The following is a 21,743-nucleotide window of genomic DNA, read 5'->3' on the forward strand; positions in this document are numbered from 1 at the left end:
TTTCGGCTCCATCTACTAGTAGAGATTGTGGTTTTAGCGCTGTAGCTAGCAGTTCTAAGGGTGTTTCTTAGGCGCTTTTTTCTTTTTCGTCTGTTACGCCTGATGCGCCTGTTTCGCCTCGAATTTCGGCGGCTCCGAGCGAGGCGCAAGTAGTTTTCCGCCTCCTGCTGAACATTTAGGCTCTTCCAAGCCTACGTTAACTGTTTTTGATTCGTCTCTGGCGCCTTTGCGCAAGCAGTTAGAGATGTTAACCAACTGGATGAATGAGTCCATGGGTGGTTCGAAACCTTCAGATCCGGTTTGTAGTTCCGTCTACTTCTTCGGACGGTATCGGAGAATGAAGAAGAAGTAGAGGAGGAGGATTCACATCACCTCTCGTGTTATTCACGTCTCCTTAGATTTCTTCTGGTATCTTATCCAGATTATTTTGAGAAGCGGCCCCGCGCTCCCCAACTTCGACTTTTTTGATGAGGAGGAAAACTTCAGACCCTCTCCTCCCAAAACTTGTTCTATCTAAAGCGGTTAGACATTCGTTGAAAGAGACGGAGAAATATGATCTATGAAAAGAGACTTAGGGAAGGCTCTTTTTGCTTACCCTCCCTCTAAGTTGCTTCGTAAGAGGTATAGGTTTTATGTAACTGGGGAAGCTCCTTCTCTGGGAGTTTCTTGCCTCCTCCCAGGGAGACTTCTCCAGTTTAATCGACTCCTCTAGAAGATCTGCTTTCGCCGCAGCGAAAGTTTTCTTTACAGCGCCTGAGTTGGACCACGTTGTAAAGAATCAATTTAAACTTTTGGAAGTCTTTAGCTTCCTTGATTGGACTATTGGCGCTTTAGCGGCCAAGATCGAAGACTGTCCTTCTCTTTCTCAGGAGTTAGCGGAGGATTGGATTGGTGTTCTGTCCTGTGCGGACAAATCCATTAGGGATGGATGTGATGAGTTAGCTTCGCTCATCGCCTTTGGTACCCTTAAGAAAAGGCAACTTTGGTGCTCCTTTGCTTCTAAAAGGGTTACGTCCCAACAGAAGTCTGCTCTCTTGTTTGCTCCTTTTGTGAAAGATAACCTCTTTCCAGACGATGTAGTGTTGTCAATTTCGTCTGCGCTAGATAAGAAATCTACTTCGGATTTACTGGCACAGTCTACTAAGAGACCTAAAGCTCCTGTGGAGACTGTTCCTTCGGTTTCTCCTCTGACCCAAGCGCCTTTTCGAGGGAGAAAACCAAGCGCTTCTTTCGGCCGAAGTCGAATTTGCGACCTCAGTCTAAGGCCTCGGCCAAGGTTAACAAACCTTCCAAATGAAAGCTCGGTTCTTCATGCACCAGTGGGAGCCAGGCTGGCGCTGTTTTGGGAGGAATGGGAAAACAGAGGAGCAGAAGCCTGGGTAGTGCAAGTACTCAAGTTCGGCTATCGTATTCCTCTCGTTTCACCTCCCTCGCTCTCACCTGTGCCAATTCCATTCCAGGCATACTCTCCGGGCTCAGACAAATTTCTGGCGCTAGCCGCAGAAGTGGAAGCGCTTGTTCTCAAAGAAGCGATAGAACAGATAGAAGGGGATTTTCCTCCAGGCTTTTACAATCGCCTTTTTGTAGTTCCCAAGTCATCAGGGGGCTGGAGGCCGGTTTTGGATGTGAGCGCCCTGAACTTGCATGTCCAGAAAACAAAATTTCATATGGAGACCACTCGGTCGGGTTCTGGAGTCCATCAGACAGGGGGATTGGATGGTCTCTCTGGACATGCAAGACGCTTATTTTCACATTCCGATACATCGCGAATCTCGGAAGTACCTGAGGTTCATGTTCGAAGGCAAGGTGTTTCAGTTTCGGGCGCTTTGCTTCGGACTAGCGACCGCTCCTCAAGTTTTCACCAGGGTTCTATCCCCGATAGGAAGCTGGCTGCACATTAGGAGTAAGAATCTCCCTTATCTGGACGATTGGCTTCTCCGGTCGGAATCAGAGAGTCGGTGCATGAAGGACCTTGGAACAACTCTGGATCTTGCCAGAAAGTTAGGAATTCTGGTCAACAAACAGAAGTCCCAGTTGGTTCCATCTCAGAGCATCCTTTATTTGGGGATGATTCTGAATGCTCAAGTTTTTCGGGCTTTTCTGTCCCCGAAGAGGGTTCAAGGCTGTCTGGAGACAGTTCAGGAGTTCTTGGACAAAAAGGTAAAGTTCTGCCAATCAGTGGATGAGGCTCCTGGGCAAATTGACGTCAGTGGAGAAATTTGTGACGTTGGGAAGACTGCACATGAGACCTCTGCAGTTTTTCCTGAGAGCCTCTTGGTGCAGGAAGACACAACCAGACTCGATTACCTTTCCTGTCACAGATCAAATAAAAGAGGACCTAAGGTGGTGGCTCTCTCGAGCAAGGTTGGAAGAAGGGTTAGATTTACGACCCATCCTCCCGAACCTACAGTTCTTTTCCGACGCATCGAACACAGGTTGGGGAGCCCTACTGGGAAATCAACGGACTTCAGGAGCTTGGTCGGAGAAGGAGAAGAAGTTCCACATAAATGTAAAGGAACTGTTAGCAATTTTCTTGGGGCTCAGACAGTTTCGGAGCTTAGTAGAAGGTCGAGTAGTGGCAGTGCATTCCGACAACTCCACGGCTCTCTCGTACGTGCGGAAACAGGGGGGGACTCAGTCTTTCTCTCTGTACGAAGTAGCCAAGGATCTCCTCCTGTGGTCAAACGAAGCGAAGGTTCAGCTAGTCCCGAGATTTGTTCCGGGAAAGATGAACAGCAAGTGTTACCTCTGGAGTGGACTTTGGACAACAAGATTTGTCAGAAACTTTGGCGCCTTTGGGGACGACCGTCAATAGACCTGTTCGCGACATCAAGGAACAACCGTCTTCCTCTCTTTTGTTCGCCAGTCCCAGATCCTCTAGCTTGGTCGGTGGACGCAATGCTGTTGGATTGGTCGGGTCTGGAAGCTTATGCATTCCCTCCGTTCGGTCTAATAAGAGAGGTGCTGAACAAGTTCATGTCGCACAGCAATGTAACGCTAACGTTAATCGCTCCCTTTTGGCCCAGGAAAGAGTGGTTCCCGGACCTTCTCCAGTTGTTAGTAGACTTCCCCAGACTTCTTCCTCCAGAGAAGTGGCTTCTCAAACAACCTCACTTCAAGAGGTTCCACCAAAACTTGTCCGCTCTAGCTCTGACAGGGTTCAGACTGTCCGGAATCTTGTCAGAGCGAAAGGATTTTCAAGAAGAGCTGCAGAAGCTATCGCTCGTTGTAGGAGAGAGTCTTCTAACAAACTCTATCAAGGGAAGTGGAGAATCTTCAGAGAGTGGTGTAGAAGTGCTAAAGTCTCTACTTCTGCGACCTCTTTAACAGAAATAGCAGATTTTCTTCTATTCTTAGGAACTCTAAGAAACTGGCTCCTTCGACGATCAGAGGATATAGAGCCATGCTCTCTTCGGTTTTTCGACATCGAGGTTTGGATATTTCCTCCAATTCAGATCTGTCGGACCTCATTAGGTCTTTCGAAACCACTAAGCTCCCGCAAGATACAGTGGCTTGGAACTTAGATGTGGTGCTTAAGTTCCTCATGGGGCCACCGTTTGAGCCTTTGAAGTCGGCTTCACTCAGGAACTTGACTAAGAAGGCACTCTTTCTTATTGCACTAGCTTCTGCTAAGCGTGTCAGCGAATTGCACGCTATAGACAAAAGAGTCGGTTTCTCTCAAGGCAATGCTGTATTTTCGGTATCTTTGACCTTTCTAGCCAAAAATGAGAATCCTTCTAATCCTTGGCCGAGGAGTTTTGTGGTAAGGAACTTATCTGATTTGGTTGGACATGAGGAGGAGGAAAGGCTCTTATGTCCAGTCAGGGCTATTAAGCAGTATCTGTTTGCCACTAAGGGTATTAGAGGATAATCTTCTAAGCTCTGGACCTCGGTTCAAAATCCCTCTCGTCCTCTTTCTAAGAATGCTATATCGTTTCTTTATTAGAGAGCTTATCAGGGAAGCTCACTCGCAGTCCGAGAACGACAATCTTTCCGTTCTGAGAGTTAAAGCTCACGAGGTTAGAGCAGTGGCAACTTCTTTAGCATTCAGAAAGAATTTATCTTTAGCTTCGATTCTTCAGAGCACGTTCTGGAGATCGAATTCGGTTTTTGCGAGTCATTATCTCAAAGAGATAGAAACGGTTTTCGAGAATTGTAAAACGTTAGGTCCGGTGGCGGTTTCTGGCATGGTGTTGGGAGAAACGGCACAGGGGTCGTCACCTCTATGCTAACTTTTCACCTTGAATAGGTTGTCGAGTTCAAGGGAAGCTGGGGTACTGAGTACCTGGGATACTCACCAGTCTGTTAGGTCAGATTTTACAATGGTTGGGTATATATGTTTTTAAATCTGGTGTTGGTGACAAATGTTTTGTATGATTGAATTTCTGGTCTTAGCCCAGGGCAAGGGCAATCTTTGTTGTTACTATCCTCCGTCAGTCAGCCTTGACTCGCTTGAACTACGGAAGGATTCCACTCCTGTAGAGGCTAACTTTGGTCAAATTCCAATTCCTCTACAATAGTAAGAAGAGCACCGACCAGAGGCAGTAACAGTCTGCTGTAGCTCTCTTACAAGGTAAGGTACAACAGACACCTTGAGTGTTTACTGGTATTGCAATAAATGTAACCATTTAAAAATACTAGTGGTCCACTGAATCCCACCTTCCCATAAATGTGTAATCAGCTCTATAATTGTTCGGTAAGACACTACAATAAAAATGAAATTTTCATTATTAAAATGAAGTTTTATTGTATACTTACCGAACAATTATGATTATACCCACCCTCCTCCCCTTAGGTGGACGGACGGGCAGAAAGAATTGGATTCACCTGGGCAGTTGTACCTGGTTCTCCCGCGAGTGGAGGGAGATGACGTCATCACCACCAGTGTTGGCGACGCCGACGCGCTAAATTTGAATTTAGTATCCTGCCGCTCGTGGAAATCACGGCCCTATAATTGTTCGGTAAGTATACAATAAAACTTCATTTTAATAATGAAAATTTCATATTTTGCTTATTCCCCATTATATATACTATATAAATGGGGAATAAGCAAAATATTAGCAATAATGAAGATATATACATGACAAAAGAAAAATGGAAAAATGTGACTAGATATGGGAATTTTGCCTAATCTGTTTCTTTCTTTATTTAAATCTTCAGCTGAAATCTCTGAAACTAGAGACATTGAGACAAAATTTAATTCAGAGAAGGAAAAGAACCTATTTCACCATGCGCTTCAACTTCAAATATCATGCAATTGTTGGCACTAGAAACCAAGGGTTCTCCCTTGAAGGAGAGCAGCAGAAGACAGGAACACATAATAAAATCCTGTTGCAGACCCAAACTCTGAGCTACTGGCATCAAACCCCTTGGGTGAATAACCATCCAACCTATCTGGCAAAGAAGCCAAAAGCTGGCTTAAGATGGGGACTGAGAATGCCTTGCAAAAGCCTGTGAAGGTCTTACATCCTTAAAGAAAACCTTTAAACCTGTTGAAATCCAGACACTAGAAACCAAGGGTTCTCCCTTGAAGGAGAGCAGCAGAAGACAGGAACACAGATAATAAAATCCGGTTGCAGACCTAAACTCTTGGCTACTGGCATCAAACCCCTTGGATGAATAACCATCCAACCTTTCTGGCAAAGAAGCCAAAAGCTGGCTTAAAGATGGGGACTGAGAACGCCGCGAAAAAGCCTGTGAAGGTCTCGCATCTTTTTACAGCATTTTTGTATGTGTCTGTTTGATGATATCAAACGTATCCACAAGATGCCCTAAATTCTCAGGATGCCAACCCCCAAACTCATTTGGCCAATTTCCAAATCTAATTCCTTGGGGTTTGAAGTCTTCAAACCTTAATCTTTTCATGCTGGAAACAAAAGCAGTCTGCTTCACTGTGTCTAGATACATACTACTTCCCTTCTGAAAGTGATGAATGCCCTTGAGACTGTTTTTTTATCTCAGAAGGGAGACCTTCACCTCCCATACTGTCAAATAGTTGTGGGAATAGTGGATGAGTTAGGTGATTCTGGGGAAATCTAGGAATTCAGTGTTGCCATTCTTGGTTGAGAATCCTGTAGTGTTGGTCAGAGTAGCAGTTTCAAGGTCTGTTTAGTTGGTGGATAGCTAAGTTTTATTTATTCAAGGCAATATTAAATTTCTTTTGGCCATTGTAGAACTGAAATATCATTATCAAGAAAGAATATCTGTGAAAGCACCGGCGATTGTTACATCTTTAGTCTGTAGCACTCAACCCAGGCCTGTACCGAGGAGGGGTTGAAAGACCCCCCTAAATTTCTGGAAGTTCATATTTTCTGTGACTATTCTTTTCACCTTTTCATTGAACTATACTTACAAAGTAATAAATAATTATTGTTTTTTTGTTAAGTCAAAGTATATAACATAAATAAAGTAATATGCATGTTATTGTTAACATAATAAATGAATCAATCAATAAAACTGAAGAAATATTCTTAAATTTCAGTGCAAACTTTCAACATTATAAGTAAAACTAACAAAGTCAGTACTTTGAATAACATCTAATTGGGTAGAAGGGCATAGACTACATACCCAATTTTTCTTCGTAATACAACTAAAATAACATAGATGCAGGTGAGGTGGTCAGCCATACTGTGAAGCTATCTTAGGTTATGATATACTTTTCAGTAGCAACACACCCCTCTAGATAATAGGGAAGAGAGGGGTGAGGGTGGATCCAGTTACAAGGGACAAGAGTAAACCATAGAATGGTATCAACACCCAGTGAGGGAAACCAATAGATTCGCTTATATCTTTGGTTCTAGGTTCATTGTCCATTCTCTTAGAATTTCCCTAATATATTCGGAAATGGATAAGATGGCAAACTCCCAGTCAGTAAGTCTATCCTAATGTTAAGACCGAAGGTTTGTTCCGTATATGAACAAATACCAAATTTGTAACTAATTTGTATTTTTCATAACTAACAAACCTGAGGTCTTAACAGGTAAAGGCCCACCTCGAACCACCCCTCTAGCAGTCTAAACTGGGTTAGAAATATAACTAAGGGGTCACAGGTCGCCGTGGGCATTCTGGGTATACATGCCCTGTGACCTGGTATAGATGCCAATAGTCCCTGGATCTCACAAGCGTAATTTGAATTCTACCGGTTTCCAGCTTGGCGCTAGTAAATCCTAATGTTAAGACCTCAGGTTTGTTAGTTATGAAAAATACAAATTAGTTACAAATTTGGTATTTTTCAAGTATTTCATCTTGTGTATACCTATATATATGCAATGACATTTATAGAAGAAAAGGTCCCATAAAAAACTCTAGGTACGGGCCTGCAACCACCGATGAATCTCTTATGGAGGTGAATAAGGATAAATCTCACCACATTCATACCCAACAAATGCCCTAAGCACAAGTACCCCAAGATGTCTTGTCTCATTAGATCCCCTTTTTGCTCTTGCTGTATATTCAGTATACATATTTGTAAAACAAAAAGGTTGTAAAAACAACCCTATGTAATAACAAAAGGTTAAATTTTCTATAAAAAAAAAAGTGCGTGCAGTTCTTATTCATGTGACAGTTACATTAGAATTCTTGTTACTTGGTTAAAGGTAAATGTGATTTATCAGTGTTGTTCTGTTAGAAATATACCCCCTTAAAGTATACACTCATTAATCTTATAAAAATGGGAAGGTCACTGCAACCTTCAAGAATCGACAATTAAGTCACAGATAAGAGTGTGATTAGGTAGAACCCAGATGCTGTTTCACATTTGTTCTTTCTTTTGATAATGTGAAATCCTCTTTCTGTTTAATAGATACAGCACATTTTTTTTTATAGAAAAAAGACTTTAGTTGGACTTGGATATCTTGTTAAATAGGGGTGGTAATTTCACATTTATAATCTCTCCTTGTACTGTAACTAGTTTTACGTGACAGAATTTATCACCACTCTTCTTATTGTAACTAGTTTTGCAAGACAATGTAAAACAATTGTCTGTCTTTGTAAAACACTTAGTTTTCTCTAAATATAAAATACATACTGGTATTTCTTAATCTAAAAATTCTTTAGTATTTTCATTTCCAATTTCAGGTTACTAAGTATAACTACCTTTGCAATGTCAAAACCGAAGGTTCTAATAACTCGTGCAGATATTCCCAAGAAGGCTCTTGATATGCTGAGTGAAAAGTAAGTTAAAACTTTTGACGTATATCAAGATTTTTATTATTGGAAACTAAAAGATTTTTAGAAAGCCCTTAGTATTCTGTTTTTTTATGAGGGATTTAATTTGACATGAAATGCACTCCTTTGCCTGGATTTTCATAAGGAATTTTGTCAAACCACCAGTCACCATGCTAGACTCATAAATGTGTTGAAAATTTCTTTTAATAATTATCATCATTAATTAATCTCTTGTCATATGATGGAATGGAAATCATACAAAAAATTACAAAGTACTGTGCTGTATTATAAAACAGACAGGAACTGTGATGCTTCAAACTATTTTACTGCTGTTCAAAAGTTGTAAATGGTACTTTTTCCTCTGATAATCCAGTCATAATATAAGAAAAACTTTAATGCATTTATACTGTTCCCAGATGTGAACTGGAAATGTGGCCAAAGAACTTTCCAATGCCTCGTGATGAATTGCTTAAGAAGGTTTCAGGAAAAGATGCTCTATTTTGTCTCCTCACCGACAAGATTGATAAAGAACTTTTAGATACAGCAGGTAATGTAATGATTGTACTAAATTTATGTAGCTTGATACTTATATTGTTTCTAGAGGTCAGTGCTGTATTTTATATTATTTTTTAGTGTGCAACATATATTTGTTCCGACACGTAATACAAACCCTTGGTCCTTTACATAAGGAATTACTATTCAGTGCCAGTTGGACTGGTCGTAAGATTCACTAACAAGGTAGTTCGGCAGTAACTGCTTGTCCTATGGTCGGGAGTCCCGCCCGACTGGAGGTAAACATATCACTTTGCTTTCAATCGCTGTCGGGTGAAGACGTGTGCTCGCCTCTGCCCGCCTCTGTCGTGAGATTGTATCAAAGCTGCTTACTTTTCTACCTGTTTCTGTAGAATACTAGTGTAGATAAGTTTGTAAGTACTCTTATTATTTTTGTTTCATTATTTTTGTGGTATTGCATCACTGAAAACATGCAGTCCCACGAAGTGGAGAAGCCCCCTCGCCCCCTATCCAACCCTGGAGTGGGAGGCCGCAATTGTGGGGCGTTTCAGTCCAGCGATGCTGTGGACCTTCATCCTTTATGTACATACTAGGTGCCAAGGACGTGAATGCTCTCGGACCATTACTTGTGATATTTGTGTCTCCTGATCAGAGGGGCAGTGGGAGTTGTATGAGAAGAGGAGGAAACCGCATAGAGTTGCCAAGGTGTCGTTGGAAAGCTCTTCCCTGACACCTCTGGTGACCGACACGTCGTCTTCCTTTCTCCCTCCTAGTCAACTCCCGCTTATGGCTCTTTCCCCTTCGGGGGATGCGTCCCGCTCCACCTCTTCGCTTGATTTGTTGAGCGCAGAGGAAGGAGCGCTACACCCTGACCTTGAGTTGTACTCTGGGTCTTCTGTCCGTTCAGGGTGGGATCCTTCCCCCTCTGAGCGAACAGGAACCCCCCCCTATTAACCCGACTGTTGCTTCTCCAGGTGTGTCTGCCTCTGCGGGTGGAGACCTCCAGCAGGTGTGGCGATCGTTGAATCTTGCGAGCACTCCGAGTATCCAGGGGCTGATTCATCACCTGGCTGCAGCCCTCTGTCACTCACGAGTTGGAGACAAGAACTACCACCATAGTGTCAACGCTAGGTTATGCCGCACCACCGCACCTGGTGTATACCCAGCACGTGATGATGGTCACCCCTTCAGCCGCTGTACAAGCCCCGCTGCCGTACGTGCCCCAGAGGGAGCTGGTTCCTCTGCTGCCTGGGTTTGCTGTCCTCGCCCCGCCCCCTGATTTCGAGTCCCGAAGAGCTCTCCTCTGGACCGTCCTCCTGTAGCTGTTGCCGTACCTGCTGTCTCCATTTCTGCCCATGGAAGTGCTGCCGCTCCCGCAGGTCCCTCCGGACAGGTGGAGTTGGGCCGTGTTACTACCGCAACTGCCCCAGCTCCATCCTGGATGGAGGACCTGTCTGCTGTCCTGAAGAAGCTGGTGAAGAAGAAGTCCAGGAAGAAGAGGAAGGTGTCGTTATCTTCTTCGTTGTCGTGTTCTTCTGCCTCTTCCCCTTTGACTTCCAAGCCCCCCCCAGCCGAGGAAGAAGAAGGTGGCCTTGTCCCCCCTAAGAAGTCTCGCTCAGAGACTTCTAAGGGTCTGTCCTGCTCTGGCGGGACAGGTGGGTTTTCCGCTGGTCCTCCCATTCCTTCGGGAATGGGGACCGTAGGGGTACCAGCTACCGCTGGTACCTCTGCTCCCGGTTCCAGAGGTTCCGCCTCCAGACCGGGAACCGTGTCACACTGAGTGTACGATCACCTACTGGTGATCGTGCAGCCAGGAACCAGACAGCTGAGTATACTCACCGTCAGGATCCAGACACAGAGCGGAAGGTTGGCAAGAGTCGCTCAGGTGAATCTCGCCAGACTGGCGATCGCTTTCGCAGGGATCCCCTGGTTTCCAGGGTTGACGTGACGGTCCCACCAGACCGTTCACATGTCGAGGCTGAGAAGAGGTCCCCCTGGTCACCAGGAGTAGCCTCGGCTGGACCTGGTACCGTGGCGCGTCGAGAGGACGGTGCTCGCCCTCACCTCGTTAGTGGACACTACCAGAACCGGAACCAGACGGCTCGCACGACTGGTAGCAGCTCCCCTGACGCACGAGACCGACGCTACCGTCCTCGGTCCTGTGCTTTTCTGCACGGAGACCGCTGGTCCAGACCTGCAGCTCGATCGCCACCGTGGGTTGGCAATCGCCTGCAGTCCTCCTAGCCCGCCGGCTCTGCTGGTAGGCAGGGCAGGAGCGTCAGGTCTTCCTCACCTGTCCCTTCAACCTCCTCGGGCTACACTGGGAGAAGCAAGGCGAACAGGAGTGACCACGATCCTAGCTCGGTCCTTGGACCTAGCAGATCGTACACTCGAGGGGTTGGAGAAGACCACGAGGGATCTGGTGAGGTTTTTCCTCCTGAAGGAAGAGTGTCTCGAGAGGTGATTGGCCTGTTTGGATCTGACGGTCCATCGCCTCAGGATGCGATCACCCCCAAGATACAGAGGTCCTTTGCAGAGGTCATTGCACTGATTCGTCAGCACAACGACCTTGGGGAAGGATCAGTGGTTACTCCCTCTACCCTCCATCGAGGTTAGAGTCGTTCTGGGGGCCTAAGAAGGAACCCAGAGCGACGGTGGGTCTACCCCCGTCCACCTTGGCTGATGGTGTGTTGGACCAGGTGAACACTCGTCTCTGGACAGGAGGATTCACACAGGTCCAGCAGGTTGGACAAGCTGCTTCCCCCTTCTCTGCCTCGCCAGTGGCATTTCTATGTGCCTTTGGTGGACCCATTGCCGACCAAGCAGGTTGATCCGGAGATAGCTAGGCTAACTCCGGGAGTGCCTCTTCATCACCTGCTGTCTGAGAACCTCTGGTTCTCACAGCAAGAGGCATCGGCCCTGGAATCTACTGCCATGGCAGCTTTCCAGGCCGTCCCCTGGCTGGATCTGTGTTCCCTCACAGTATCCAGTCTCAGCCTGGAGGTAGGGCCATCTCCTACCTCACCCACCAGACAGCCAACCTGTTTCTGAGAAAATGGGACTCAGTCCTGTCTTGGGTAACCAGAGCAGCTGGTCAAGAGGTAAGGTTGGGTCTACGAAACGGACCATTGCTGGATTCCTCCTCTTTCTTCCCCAGAGAGATGGTGGATGCTGCGGTGGAAAAGCGGAGAACATAGGACAGTGACCTCCCAGTACACCAGGCAGTTTCGAAGACTTCTGGGCAGTCTCGATCAACTGTGGCCAAGCCTCGGAGGTTGGCTAGTGCTTCCTCTGCTCCCAAGACGCTAGCATCGTCAAGGGCAGCGTGAGGAAAGACCCAGCCTTCCTCTTTCGCTTCGAGGAGTGACCTTCAGCCCTCCTCCAAAGCCTCCTTCTCTCGCGGGAGAGAGGCTAAGGGGAAGGGGAAGAGAGGGAAATGCTAGGGACGGTGTTCCCCCTCACCTGCTGCCGGAAGTTGGGGGATGCCTGGTGAGCCATTGAGCAACTTGGCAGCGCTATGGAGCCAAGACCTGGGTAAGGGATGTCCTTCTGGAGGGATACCTACTGCTCTTCGAGTCGAGACCACCCCTCCCTTCACACCCAGTCCACCTTCAGACGTACTCTGCCAGGGAAGTAGTACTGAAACAAGAAGCCAAGACCATGCTGAGCAAAGGAGCTGTCGAGATTGTGTTAGGCTAGTCACCGGATAGTTGCTGGTTGCAGAAGTGTGGAACCATCACGACAGGCACCTTCACTCAACTTCCTGGAACTCAAGGCTGCGTTTCCCCCACTCCAAGAGTTCCGGGAACGACTGATGGGATACTCAGTGGTGTTGATGAGCGACAACACCACAGTAATGTCATACGTCAACAAACAGGGGGCCTAGTGTCCCTCCTGTTGCAACAGTTGACGATGCAGGCGCACAAGTGGGCCATAGCTCACTCGGAAGAGCTGTCAGCCAGATACATTCCAGGCAAGAGGAATGTAGTGGCAGACAAGCTCAGCCGCCAGAATCAGGTGATTGGGACCGAATGGTCTCTACACCCAGACGTGGCGGAAAGGCTCTCAATGGGGGCATCCAGTAGTGGATCTGTTCGCCACCCGGCACAACAGAAAACTTCAGGTTTTCTTCTCAGTTGTGCCGAACCCATGGGCAGCTGCAGAGGACGTATTCCAACACCTGTGGGACAACCTCGTAGTTTACGCCTTTCCCCCGTTCTGCCTGATTCGCAAGGTGATCAGCAGAGTGCTGATCACCAGCAATCTTTGGATGATTCAGGTGGCACCCGAATGGCCTCAGGCTATTTGGTATCCGGACCTGCTGGCTCTTCTCTCGGAGGCACCGCGAGAGATTCCCCCATGGCACAACCTGCTGTGCCAACCGCACATAGAACGGTACCACCAGGCAGTTCATTCCCTGTGTCTTCACAGCTTGCGGTTATCCACCATCTCTTGTGAGCGAGAGGCTTTTCTCCCCAAGCAGCAACAGAGACGGCTGGTTACCTCAGACAGTCCTCTGCAGCAGTATACCAGGGAAAGTGGTCCGTCTTCTGTGGTTGGTGTCGGAGACAGGGTCTCTCTCCGCTCAGAGCCACTCTTCAGCAGGTAGCGGATTTCCTCATCTTTCTTCGCCGAGAGAAGTTCCTCTCTGTCTCTGCAGTCAATAGCTACAGAGCCGCCCTGGCCCTAGTCCTTAAACTGCGAGGAGTCAATATTTCCTCCTCCATGGAAATATCTCCTAATGAGGAGCTTTGAAATCTTGCCCACTCAGGGAACTCAAACCCCCGGGGTGGGATGTGACTCTTGTCTTGAGGAGCTTGACTCATAGACCCTACGAGCCGCTCCGAGAGTAGTCAGATAGGGATCTGACCCTCAAGACCGTCTTTCTGCTGACCCTGGCATCGGTGAAGAGAGTAGGAGAACTTCACGGTCTTTCCTTCGATGTTAAACACTTGAGGGGATGGGGATCAGTTACACTCGATTTCATCCCGGATTTCATTGCGAAGACTCAGAACCCTTCAGTCCCTGACGCCAGGTTCAATGATGCGGAAGAGGTGCTGCTTTGTCCTGTGAGGGTGCTACGGCGCTATCTGAAGAAAACTCGACACCTCAGGACTGAGTGTTGATGCCTCATCGTTAGCACCGGGGTGACCAAGAAAGAAGTGTCCAAGAACACTGTTTCTTTCTGGCTTCGTGAGGTAATCTGGAAAGCGTACGACTCCGACAGGAGTGCCGATACCAGTACCTTTCATCCGAGAGCCCACGAAGTTAAAGGCATTGGTCCAACCCTTGCATTCCGAAAGAACTTGTTTGTTGCACAGGTACTGAAGGCAGGGGTTTGGGCCAACCAGACCACCTTCACCTCCTCCTACTTCGGGATATTGCCCACAGGTCCTTGGACACTTTTTCCTTGGGACCTGTGGCAGCTGGTCAACATGTTGTGTAGCTTACCCAGCTCCTTTACTGGACAAGGTAGCATCTCATCCTTGTAAGACTGCATGAATGGAGAGTGAATGAGAGTGTGACTGGCTTCTCTTCCTCCTCTTTTTTGCTTCCCTCTCCCTGTGGGCAGAGGGTAGCGGTCGTCACCACGCTGGACAGGACGACGATGCAGGTAAGCTACGTAACCGAGCTCCATTCTATCCCTTTCATTAGGGATAGAAGCGTTATCCGTCCCTTCCCTAGCAAGGGGGGAAGCGGACACCAGTAAGAGACAAACTCGATACTTTATATTTGGCTCTTACATAGGACCTAGTCGGAACAAATCACAATTTTTGGAAGTAAATTGTATTTTTCCTAACTATGCAAACCTGAGGTCCTTTACATATAGTCCCACCTCATACCACCACTCACTCTGTTCCTGGGCCTAAAGCAAAGTGATATGTTTACCTCCAGTCGGGCAGGACTCCCGACCATCTGACAAGCAGTTACTGCCGAACTACCTTGTTAGTAAATCTTACGACCGGTCCAGCTGGCGTTGAATAGTAATTCCTTATGTAAAGGACCTCAGGTTTGTTTAGTTAGGAAAAATACAATTTACTTTAAAAAATTGTGGTGTTTTCTCCAGTTTTGATTTTTTGGAATTCAAGAAGGTATTGAGCATTCTATTCATTTTGTAGGTAGAGCCTAAATTTAATAAATTTTTGTTTGCAGAATTATAGTATTGTTTGTTTTTTTGCAGGTCCAAACCTAAAAATCATTGGTACTATGTCAGTTGGCCATGATCACTTAGATTTATCTGAAATAAAAAGTCGTGGAATAAAGGTAAGAAATAAGTTCACATGGAAGTATACATTTTTTATTGTCCACTCAGAGTGCAAACCTATTATTTTACACTCGTAATGCACAGTACAGTCATGAATGGAGTCACAAAAATAATTGCCTTTTAATTTTCTTTGTTTTAATTACACACTTTAAATAGGAGAGACATGGTATTTGTATTACAAATAATACACTTAGCAGGAAGAGCAAGGGTTAGGATGATCATTGCTTCCAGAACTCAACAGTGTAACTTATTGCTATGGCATTATAAATTAGTTTAATGATACCACTGAGTCACTTTTCTAGTCTAGGTATGCTTACCTAAATGATTAGTTCAGATATAAGATGTTAATTGGAGTGAGGTTAATTTTAAAAAGTTCAGTTAGGAAAAAACAGACTAAAGGAAATGGATATCAAGTAAGAGGCAGCAAACAGTGCATCTTGGGCCGAAGGAATATTGCATAGAACTAATGCTACTAGTATTATTTAAGTGGTAACCTCTGACAGGCCAAGAGTGTAAAAAATCTTATGATTCCACATAGTGAATGTCTTCATTGATTTCCCAAATTAAGTGTTCATACACTACCTTGGCTCTGAAAGAACATTTGAGCTTATACTTAATTTTCTCTGTTGAATTCATTTTTTGGATGTGGAATTCATCATATCAGAAGGAACAACAAAAGTAATTTTGACTCATCTTAGAATTGTTCACTTGTTTGACTCTTGGTTTTTCGTGAGTAACCCACATAATCCAGTCCATTGTATGTACGTAAAGTAACACTAATACTTAACTATATTTTATGTATGCAATGATTGTCAGGTTTTGGAAACAAGTCAGTTTTGTCTGAATGTCAATTCTGTTAACCCAATATAAAATTTGAGTTTGAATTTAAAAGATAAAATTCATACTTGATGGTTGCATTATCATAAATAAAACCCAAACTCGATGGTTGCATTAAGCCATTTTATAGTAATAATAAATTCAAGGAAATTAATATCTGTGCAGGTATGTAGTCAGTGTGCTTTAATATTGTACATATTCATCTGTCTTCTTCTTCCCAGCTGGTTCCCATTTTCATATGGGGTCACTGGCGTACATATACATCTGTACAACATGTCAATTTGGTAGTTTTGTATGTGGAATTATTTTTTATTTTCCCATTTTAATGCAAATATTTTTTTCTAAAAAGGTTGGATATACACCAGGTGTCTTAACAGATGCAACAGCAGAACTTACTGTTGCTCTATTACTGGCAACAAGTAGACGATTGTTTGAAGCTCATGGCGAATTGCTCAAGTATGTTTAAATTGTACTTTGTTGATTATCAGAATAGCACATAAAGTGACTTGAGCGTTGTGGTCTTTCATATTAAAATTTATAGGTCATTCTCAGAATTTAATCATTATTCTTTGTGATTTCATAAGTAATATTTTGATTTTCACAGCTGCCACATTCCTCAGTATCATTGCTGAGAAGCTGTAAGATATGCTTGTTTTACTACAAATGCATTACTAATAACTAGCACTTTTATGTGACAAAAGTCCCAGACTTCTTTTTCCCTGTTTAAAGAAGAATCAGCAGTCTGTTGAGATTGCACACTAATGAGTAAATCCCCAGGGTCTCCAACAACAGTTGGGATCCTTCTTTTTGCACCTGTGAGTGTGTTTACAGCATGCTCTGACAGTTCCCAGAATGTATTTTGATTATGAGACCCTTGTTTTGAGGTTATAGTTATTCTTTGCATTCATTCACCTTGTTACTACATTTTGTGTCGTGATTATTTATTACTGATTTTGTTTTAAGTTTTTGCTACGTAGCTAATGACTTGTTATTGTGTTAGCACTTAGAAGTGGCTTCAGTCCCTTGCTAGATTTTCTGTGGTTTTTAATTTTGGGAAGGGTAATTTTGTTAATTTTTACTGTTATTCTGGCAATTAGCTTGCTTCTTATTTTGTATTTGTTCATACGTGAACAAACCTTCGATCCCAAATATAGGATAATTTGTAGCACCTAGCTGGATTCGGTTAAATCGCAGATATGGCAATGCGTGCATATATCAGGTGAAGAGTGGTCAAGGACCATGCACCCACGCCACAGCGTCAGTCTTTCTTAAAACCGCCTGGACGAGAGTTGTGGTTGAACTTTCTTGACCTTTACCCAGTTCATTGCCCGTTTTCGCTTATGTTTGAGTGTGTGTGCTGTTATGGCTTCTGCTCCTTCTCAGTCTCGTCAACGTGTGTGCCCCGGAACTCCAGGTTTTCCGTTTTCTTGTTTTTTGGCTTCGGCTGCGACAGAGCCACACGTCACTTGTAATAGGTGCCATTCTACGTTTGTACAATAATGAATCCCTGCATGGAATGCAGTGTGTGGCCTAGAGAGCAGTGGAAGTTATTTTATAGTAAGAGGGAGCATCGTAGGGTTTTTACTCTTTCTTCATGGGAAGTTTTTTCTTCTCCTCTTCCCGATGCTTCGTCTCCTGCCGCTGTCACACCCCATGCTTGTGTTGTGCCTTTGTCCCCTTCCTTTTCTTCCATCGATTCGTCGTTGGAAGTTTCGGGAGGCCCTCAGGCTGATTTATGTAATGTCGACCCTTCTTCCTCAGGAGTTAATTTGATTCCTGAGAGGGAGGAGGCTTTTTCTTCAATGTCTTTTATTTCAGATGCATAAGCGTCCAAGATGGCGTCGCTCTGGGGGATGCTTGGGCTACGGGGTCCACCCTCCTTGGAGAGTTTGCTGAGGCACTCCTTGGATGCTTAAAACCCCCCTCCCCATGCTGTCCAGCTGCGCCCCCCCCCCCCCCCCCCCCCCCAACCTCCTCCTCCTGGCCTCATCTTTGTTGGTAGCCGAGGTCAGCCATGTTGTATTGCTCTGCCAGTGACAATTGCTGCTTTGTTGAGTTGAAGGGAAGCCGTGGCGTCAGCCTAGCTAGTGACATCATGGGGTCAGTCATTTTGTATCTCTGCCTGCGGTGTCTGCTACCTGTTCGGATTGAGGGGAAGTCGTGACGTCTTCGCTGCTTATGATGTCCCATCCATCAATGACGTCACTCCAGTTGTCTCCGCTGCGCTGCCTCGCTCGCTGTGTTGTCATCATTTGCTGCTGTGATGTCATCTCTGCCATTCAGTTTGCTGCATCTCCCTTCCATGTCATTGGCCCCTTCTCTTGTTGATCCATCTGAGGCTTTATGCCAGGTGGTTCTTAAGAGATTGGACTCTGTTTTAGAAGATAAGTTTGCTGCCATATCAGCTGGGAGGACTGGAAGTAAGTGTTGTGACACCCCCTCCTCTTGCTTGCGAAGAGATTGTGTAAGGAGCCAGTGCTGTCCTCCTCTCCTTCTCTCCCATCTCTGCCGCGTCGGCGTATCAAGTGTTAGAAGGCTAAGGACTCTGCCCTTTCTTTGTTCTCAAGTGAGGAGCAGCACGCCCGTGTTCCTGCGAGTGTTAGTGTTACTTAGAGTGTTAGCATTTCTTTCCCTGTGTGATCTGCAGTGGCTGCTGTCCTCTGCATCGAGTCGTGAGCGTGTTGCAACCTCCCATGTTTGTGCACATGTTGCAGTTGCTTCTGCTTCTCCTTCTCCAGGGCCTATTCGTTGCCGTAAGGATCTCAAGGCGCCTGTCAAGAGGTTGAAGGTTGTGAGCGCGGAGCTGTTGCAGCAGGAGTGTTTGCCTGCCCCTCTCCCTGGTACTTCCAGGGGTTTGACTCTGAGGGATTCTCATTCTATCTCAAGTGTTGGAGATTCCTCACCAACGCATGTTCGTACGTCTGCCCCACACGTGCTCATACGCGCCCATGTTAGAGAGTCATCTGTTGGGAGTGCGTAGTGATGTCCCTAGTGTTGTGGTTGGTTCGTTGCAAGAGTTGGTGCTTGGATCCAGGCCAGACAGGTTAGTTGGTGTTTCGAGCTGTTTGGCTGCTGGTTCTTTACATGAGGAAGGTGCTTTAGATAAGCCTGCACATCCTTCTCATCGTCTGTCTCTATTGCCAGAGCAGGAGGAGGGAGACATGCAAGAGTTTTTGTCCTTCTTTACAGAAGTTGTCTATCTCATTTGTGGGTTCAACAATTTGGAGAGTAGGACTCAGGCTCGGTCGTCTTTCACTCCTTCCTGCTTGAAAGCCTTGCTGGGAGCTACGCAGGATCCCAAGTCATCGTTTCAACTTCCCTTGTTGGGGAATGTCCAGTCGGTCTTGCATAAGGTTAACACACCTGTTTCAGATCAGGACGGATCGCTTCGCTTTAGGGGCTCTGCCAAATTGCTTCCCCGCCCCTTTCACGAGGCATAGGAAGTACTATGCCACAAACTCTGCATATTTGATGTCGCATCATCTTAACTCGGACGTCATTCGCCTGAAGCAGGGATTGACTTTGGAGCAGGTGAGGTCGTTGTCTCCGTCCTTTTCTCCACAGGATGCCACAGCGTTGGAGTCTACGGCAGCCTCCATGTTGCAAACGGTTTCTTGGCTGGACTTCTGGTTGGGGATCATTGCCAAGATAGCTTCTGACAGGTCCCCAGAGGGGTTGGTGAGTGCTTCCTCTTTTGCCAGTTTGTTGCAGTCCGGAGGCAAGGCGTTTTCGTATCTTGCTCACCTCAGTGTTAATTTATGGGCTAACCTTCTCCTGATTAGAAGAGACGCGGCTTTATCCAGGATGGAAAGATCAGTTGACCCTGAGTCCTTGCTGGCATTGAGGAATGGGGATCTTTTGGAATCACAATTTCTGTTCCCTTGGACCTAGTTGGAGGATGCGATAGACTGGCGCTGGGCTGACACCAAGGACAGATTAGGGCACCAGGCTGTGTCTAAGTCAGTCTCTTGTCCTCAGAGACGTCCTGCTCCTCCTCCTCCCCCTGCCCAGCAGCAGTCACGAAGGTCGTCGCCTGGTAGGCCGTCAAGGAGTTCAGTTTCGGCAGGGCCTCCTCGTTCGTCCCAGCCTAGGTCAGAGGACGAATGTCCCTTTTGCTCCCGTTCCTTTAAGCCAAGAACGGGCCCCAGGGGCAGAGGTAAAGGGGGTTGTTGGTAGGTTAGGTACCTCTCCCTCTCCTGTGCATGGGTAGGGGGTTCCTGGTGGGCCATTGGGCCAAGTGTCAGTTATGGGGCGGAGAAGTGGGTAGAAGATGTCCTTCAGGTGGGGTATCTACTGCCATTCGACTTCTCTCCCCCACTCTCGGACAAGCCGCTGCTGAGGAGGGTGTATCCTCCAGATTCTCTCAAGTTCTTGGCTCTCTGGGGGGAAGTGCAGAAGATGCTGGACAAGGATGCGATAGAGGAAGTGGTGCGTCCGTCTCCGGGGTTTTACAGTCACATCTTGGTGCCCAAGGCCTCGGGAGGTTGGAGACCTGTGATTAACTTATCCACATTGAATCACTTTATCAGGAAAATGAGGTTCAAGATGGAGACCCCACATTCAGTGTTGGCAGCTGTGAGGGAAGGCAACTTCATGCTGTCGATAGACTTGAGGGACGCTTACTTCCAGATCCCTATTCATCCAGCGTCCAGGAAGTTCCTTCGCTTCTCTCTCTTGAAGACAAAGTCCTGAGCTTCGGGCTGACCACAGCCCCTCAAGTGTTCACAAGGGCCTTCTCTCTCGTCTCAAGTTGGGCTCATGCTCAGGGGATCCGTTTGCCGAGGTATCTCGACGATTGGTTGGTCCTGGCAGGTTCCAGGGAGAAGCTGCTGCAGGACAGAGATCGTCTGCTTCGGTTTTGTCTGGAACTGGGCATCGTGGTCAACCAGGAAAAGTCAAACTTTGTACCCAGTCAAAGGATTCTTTACCTGGGCATGGTCATTGATACGGCAGTTGCAAGAGTTTTCCCGTGGGATCAGAGGTTGGAGAAGTTGTGATTGGTGGCGTGTGACTTCCTGTCGGAACCACATCAGTCAGCTCATCAGTGGCAGGTTCTTTTGTGAGCTTTGTCTTCCCTGGAGAAGCTGGTCCCACATGGGCATCTTCATCTTTGGTCTCTACAATGCATGCTGAGGGAATTCTGGTCTCTGGTGGGGGACTCACCCCTGTTAAAGGTTCCTCTGTCTCTGGAAGATAGAGAAGACCTTCATTGGTGGTTGGACGACCAAAATCTTTTGAAGGGTGTTCCTCTGCGTTCTCTCCCTCCGGACCTCCTCCTGTTTTCAGACACCTCCCTTGCAGGTTGCAGGGCTCATTCAGGTGGCTGTATTGCCTCAGGCGTTTGGAGGACAAACAGCAGCATATCAACGTCTTGGAGTTGAAGGCAGCCTTTCTGGGTCTGAAGAGTTTCATGAGAAAGTAAGAGGGTTATTCTGTCGTTCTCATGTCAGACATCACCACGGTGGTCGCTTTTGTGAACAAGCAGGGAGACCTGGTTTCACATCAACTTCATGCCTTGACCGTTGAGGTTCACCAGTGGGTGGTCAGCAATTCGGTAGAGCTTTCAGCCAGGTATATCCCAGGCAAACGGAATGGGGTTGCAGACAAACTTGGTCGTCGGGATCAGATCCCAGGCACAGAGTGGTCCCTTCATCAGATAGTAGCAGACAAGCTCTTCCAGGTTTGGGGGAGAACCATGCTTGACCTTTTTGCAACCCGGTTCAACAGGAAACTTGAGATATTCTGTTCAGTGGTTCTAGATCCATTAGCGTTAGCGAAAGACGCGTTCCAACATCCCTGGGACAACCTGGAGGTGTATGCCTTCCCTCGGTTTTGTTTGATCCGTCAAGTCTTGAACAGGCTGATGAGTTCGCAGGGTCTCAGGATGACTTTAGTGGCTCGTCTGTGGCCTCAGGCAGAATGGTTTCCAGATCTGCTGTCGTTGTTGTTTGAGGTTCCGAGG

The 21,743-nt window shown here is 46.4% G+C and overlaps 1 protein-coding gene across 10 annotated transcripts in view; it reads left to right on the plus strand.

The window, feature by feature from the left end:
• LOC135217964 (glyoxylate reductase/hydroxypyruvate reductase-like) overlaps nucleotides 1–21,743 on the plus strand; it is an 84,110-nt gene that overhangs the window by 27,423 nt on the left and 34,944 nt on the right. For 8 of the 10 annotated variants that reach the window (XM_064254081.1, XM_064254075.1, XM_064254078.1 and 5 more), the window contains exons 2-5: nucleotides 8,077–8,172; nucleotides 8,583–8,713; nucleotides 14,861–14,943; nucleotides 16,131–16,237. In XM_064254081.1, coding sequence (XP_064110151.1) covers nucleotides 8,102–8,172; nucleotides 8,583–8,713; nucleotides 14,861–14,943; nucleotides 16,131–16,237 — 392 coding nt within the window. In that variant the 5' untranslated portion in view covers nucleotides 8,077–8,101. Of the gene's footprint in view, nucleotides 1–8,070; nucleotides 8,173–8,582; nucleotides 8,714–14,860; nucleotides 14,944–16,130; nucleotides 16,238–21,743 lie in introns of all 10 variants that reach the window. The other 2 variants (XM_064254077.1, XM_064254082.1) reach the window with 1 other exon arrangement.

This window comes from Macrobrachium nipponense, chromosome 9 (genome assembly GCF_015104395.2).
Source record: "Macrobrachium nipponense isolate FS-2020 chromosome 9, ASM1510439v2, whole genome shotgun sequence".
Classification (NCBI taxonomy): Eukaryota; Metazoa; Arthropoda; class Malacostraca; order Decapoda; family Palaemonidae; genus Macrobrachium; species Macrobrachium nipponense.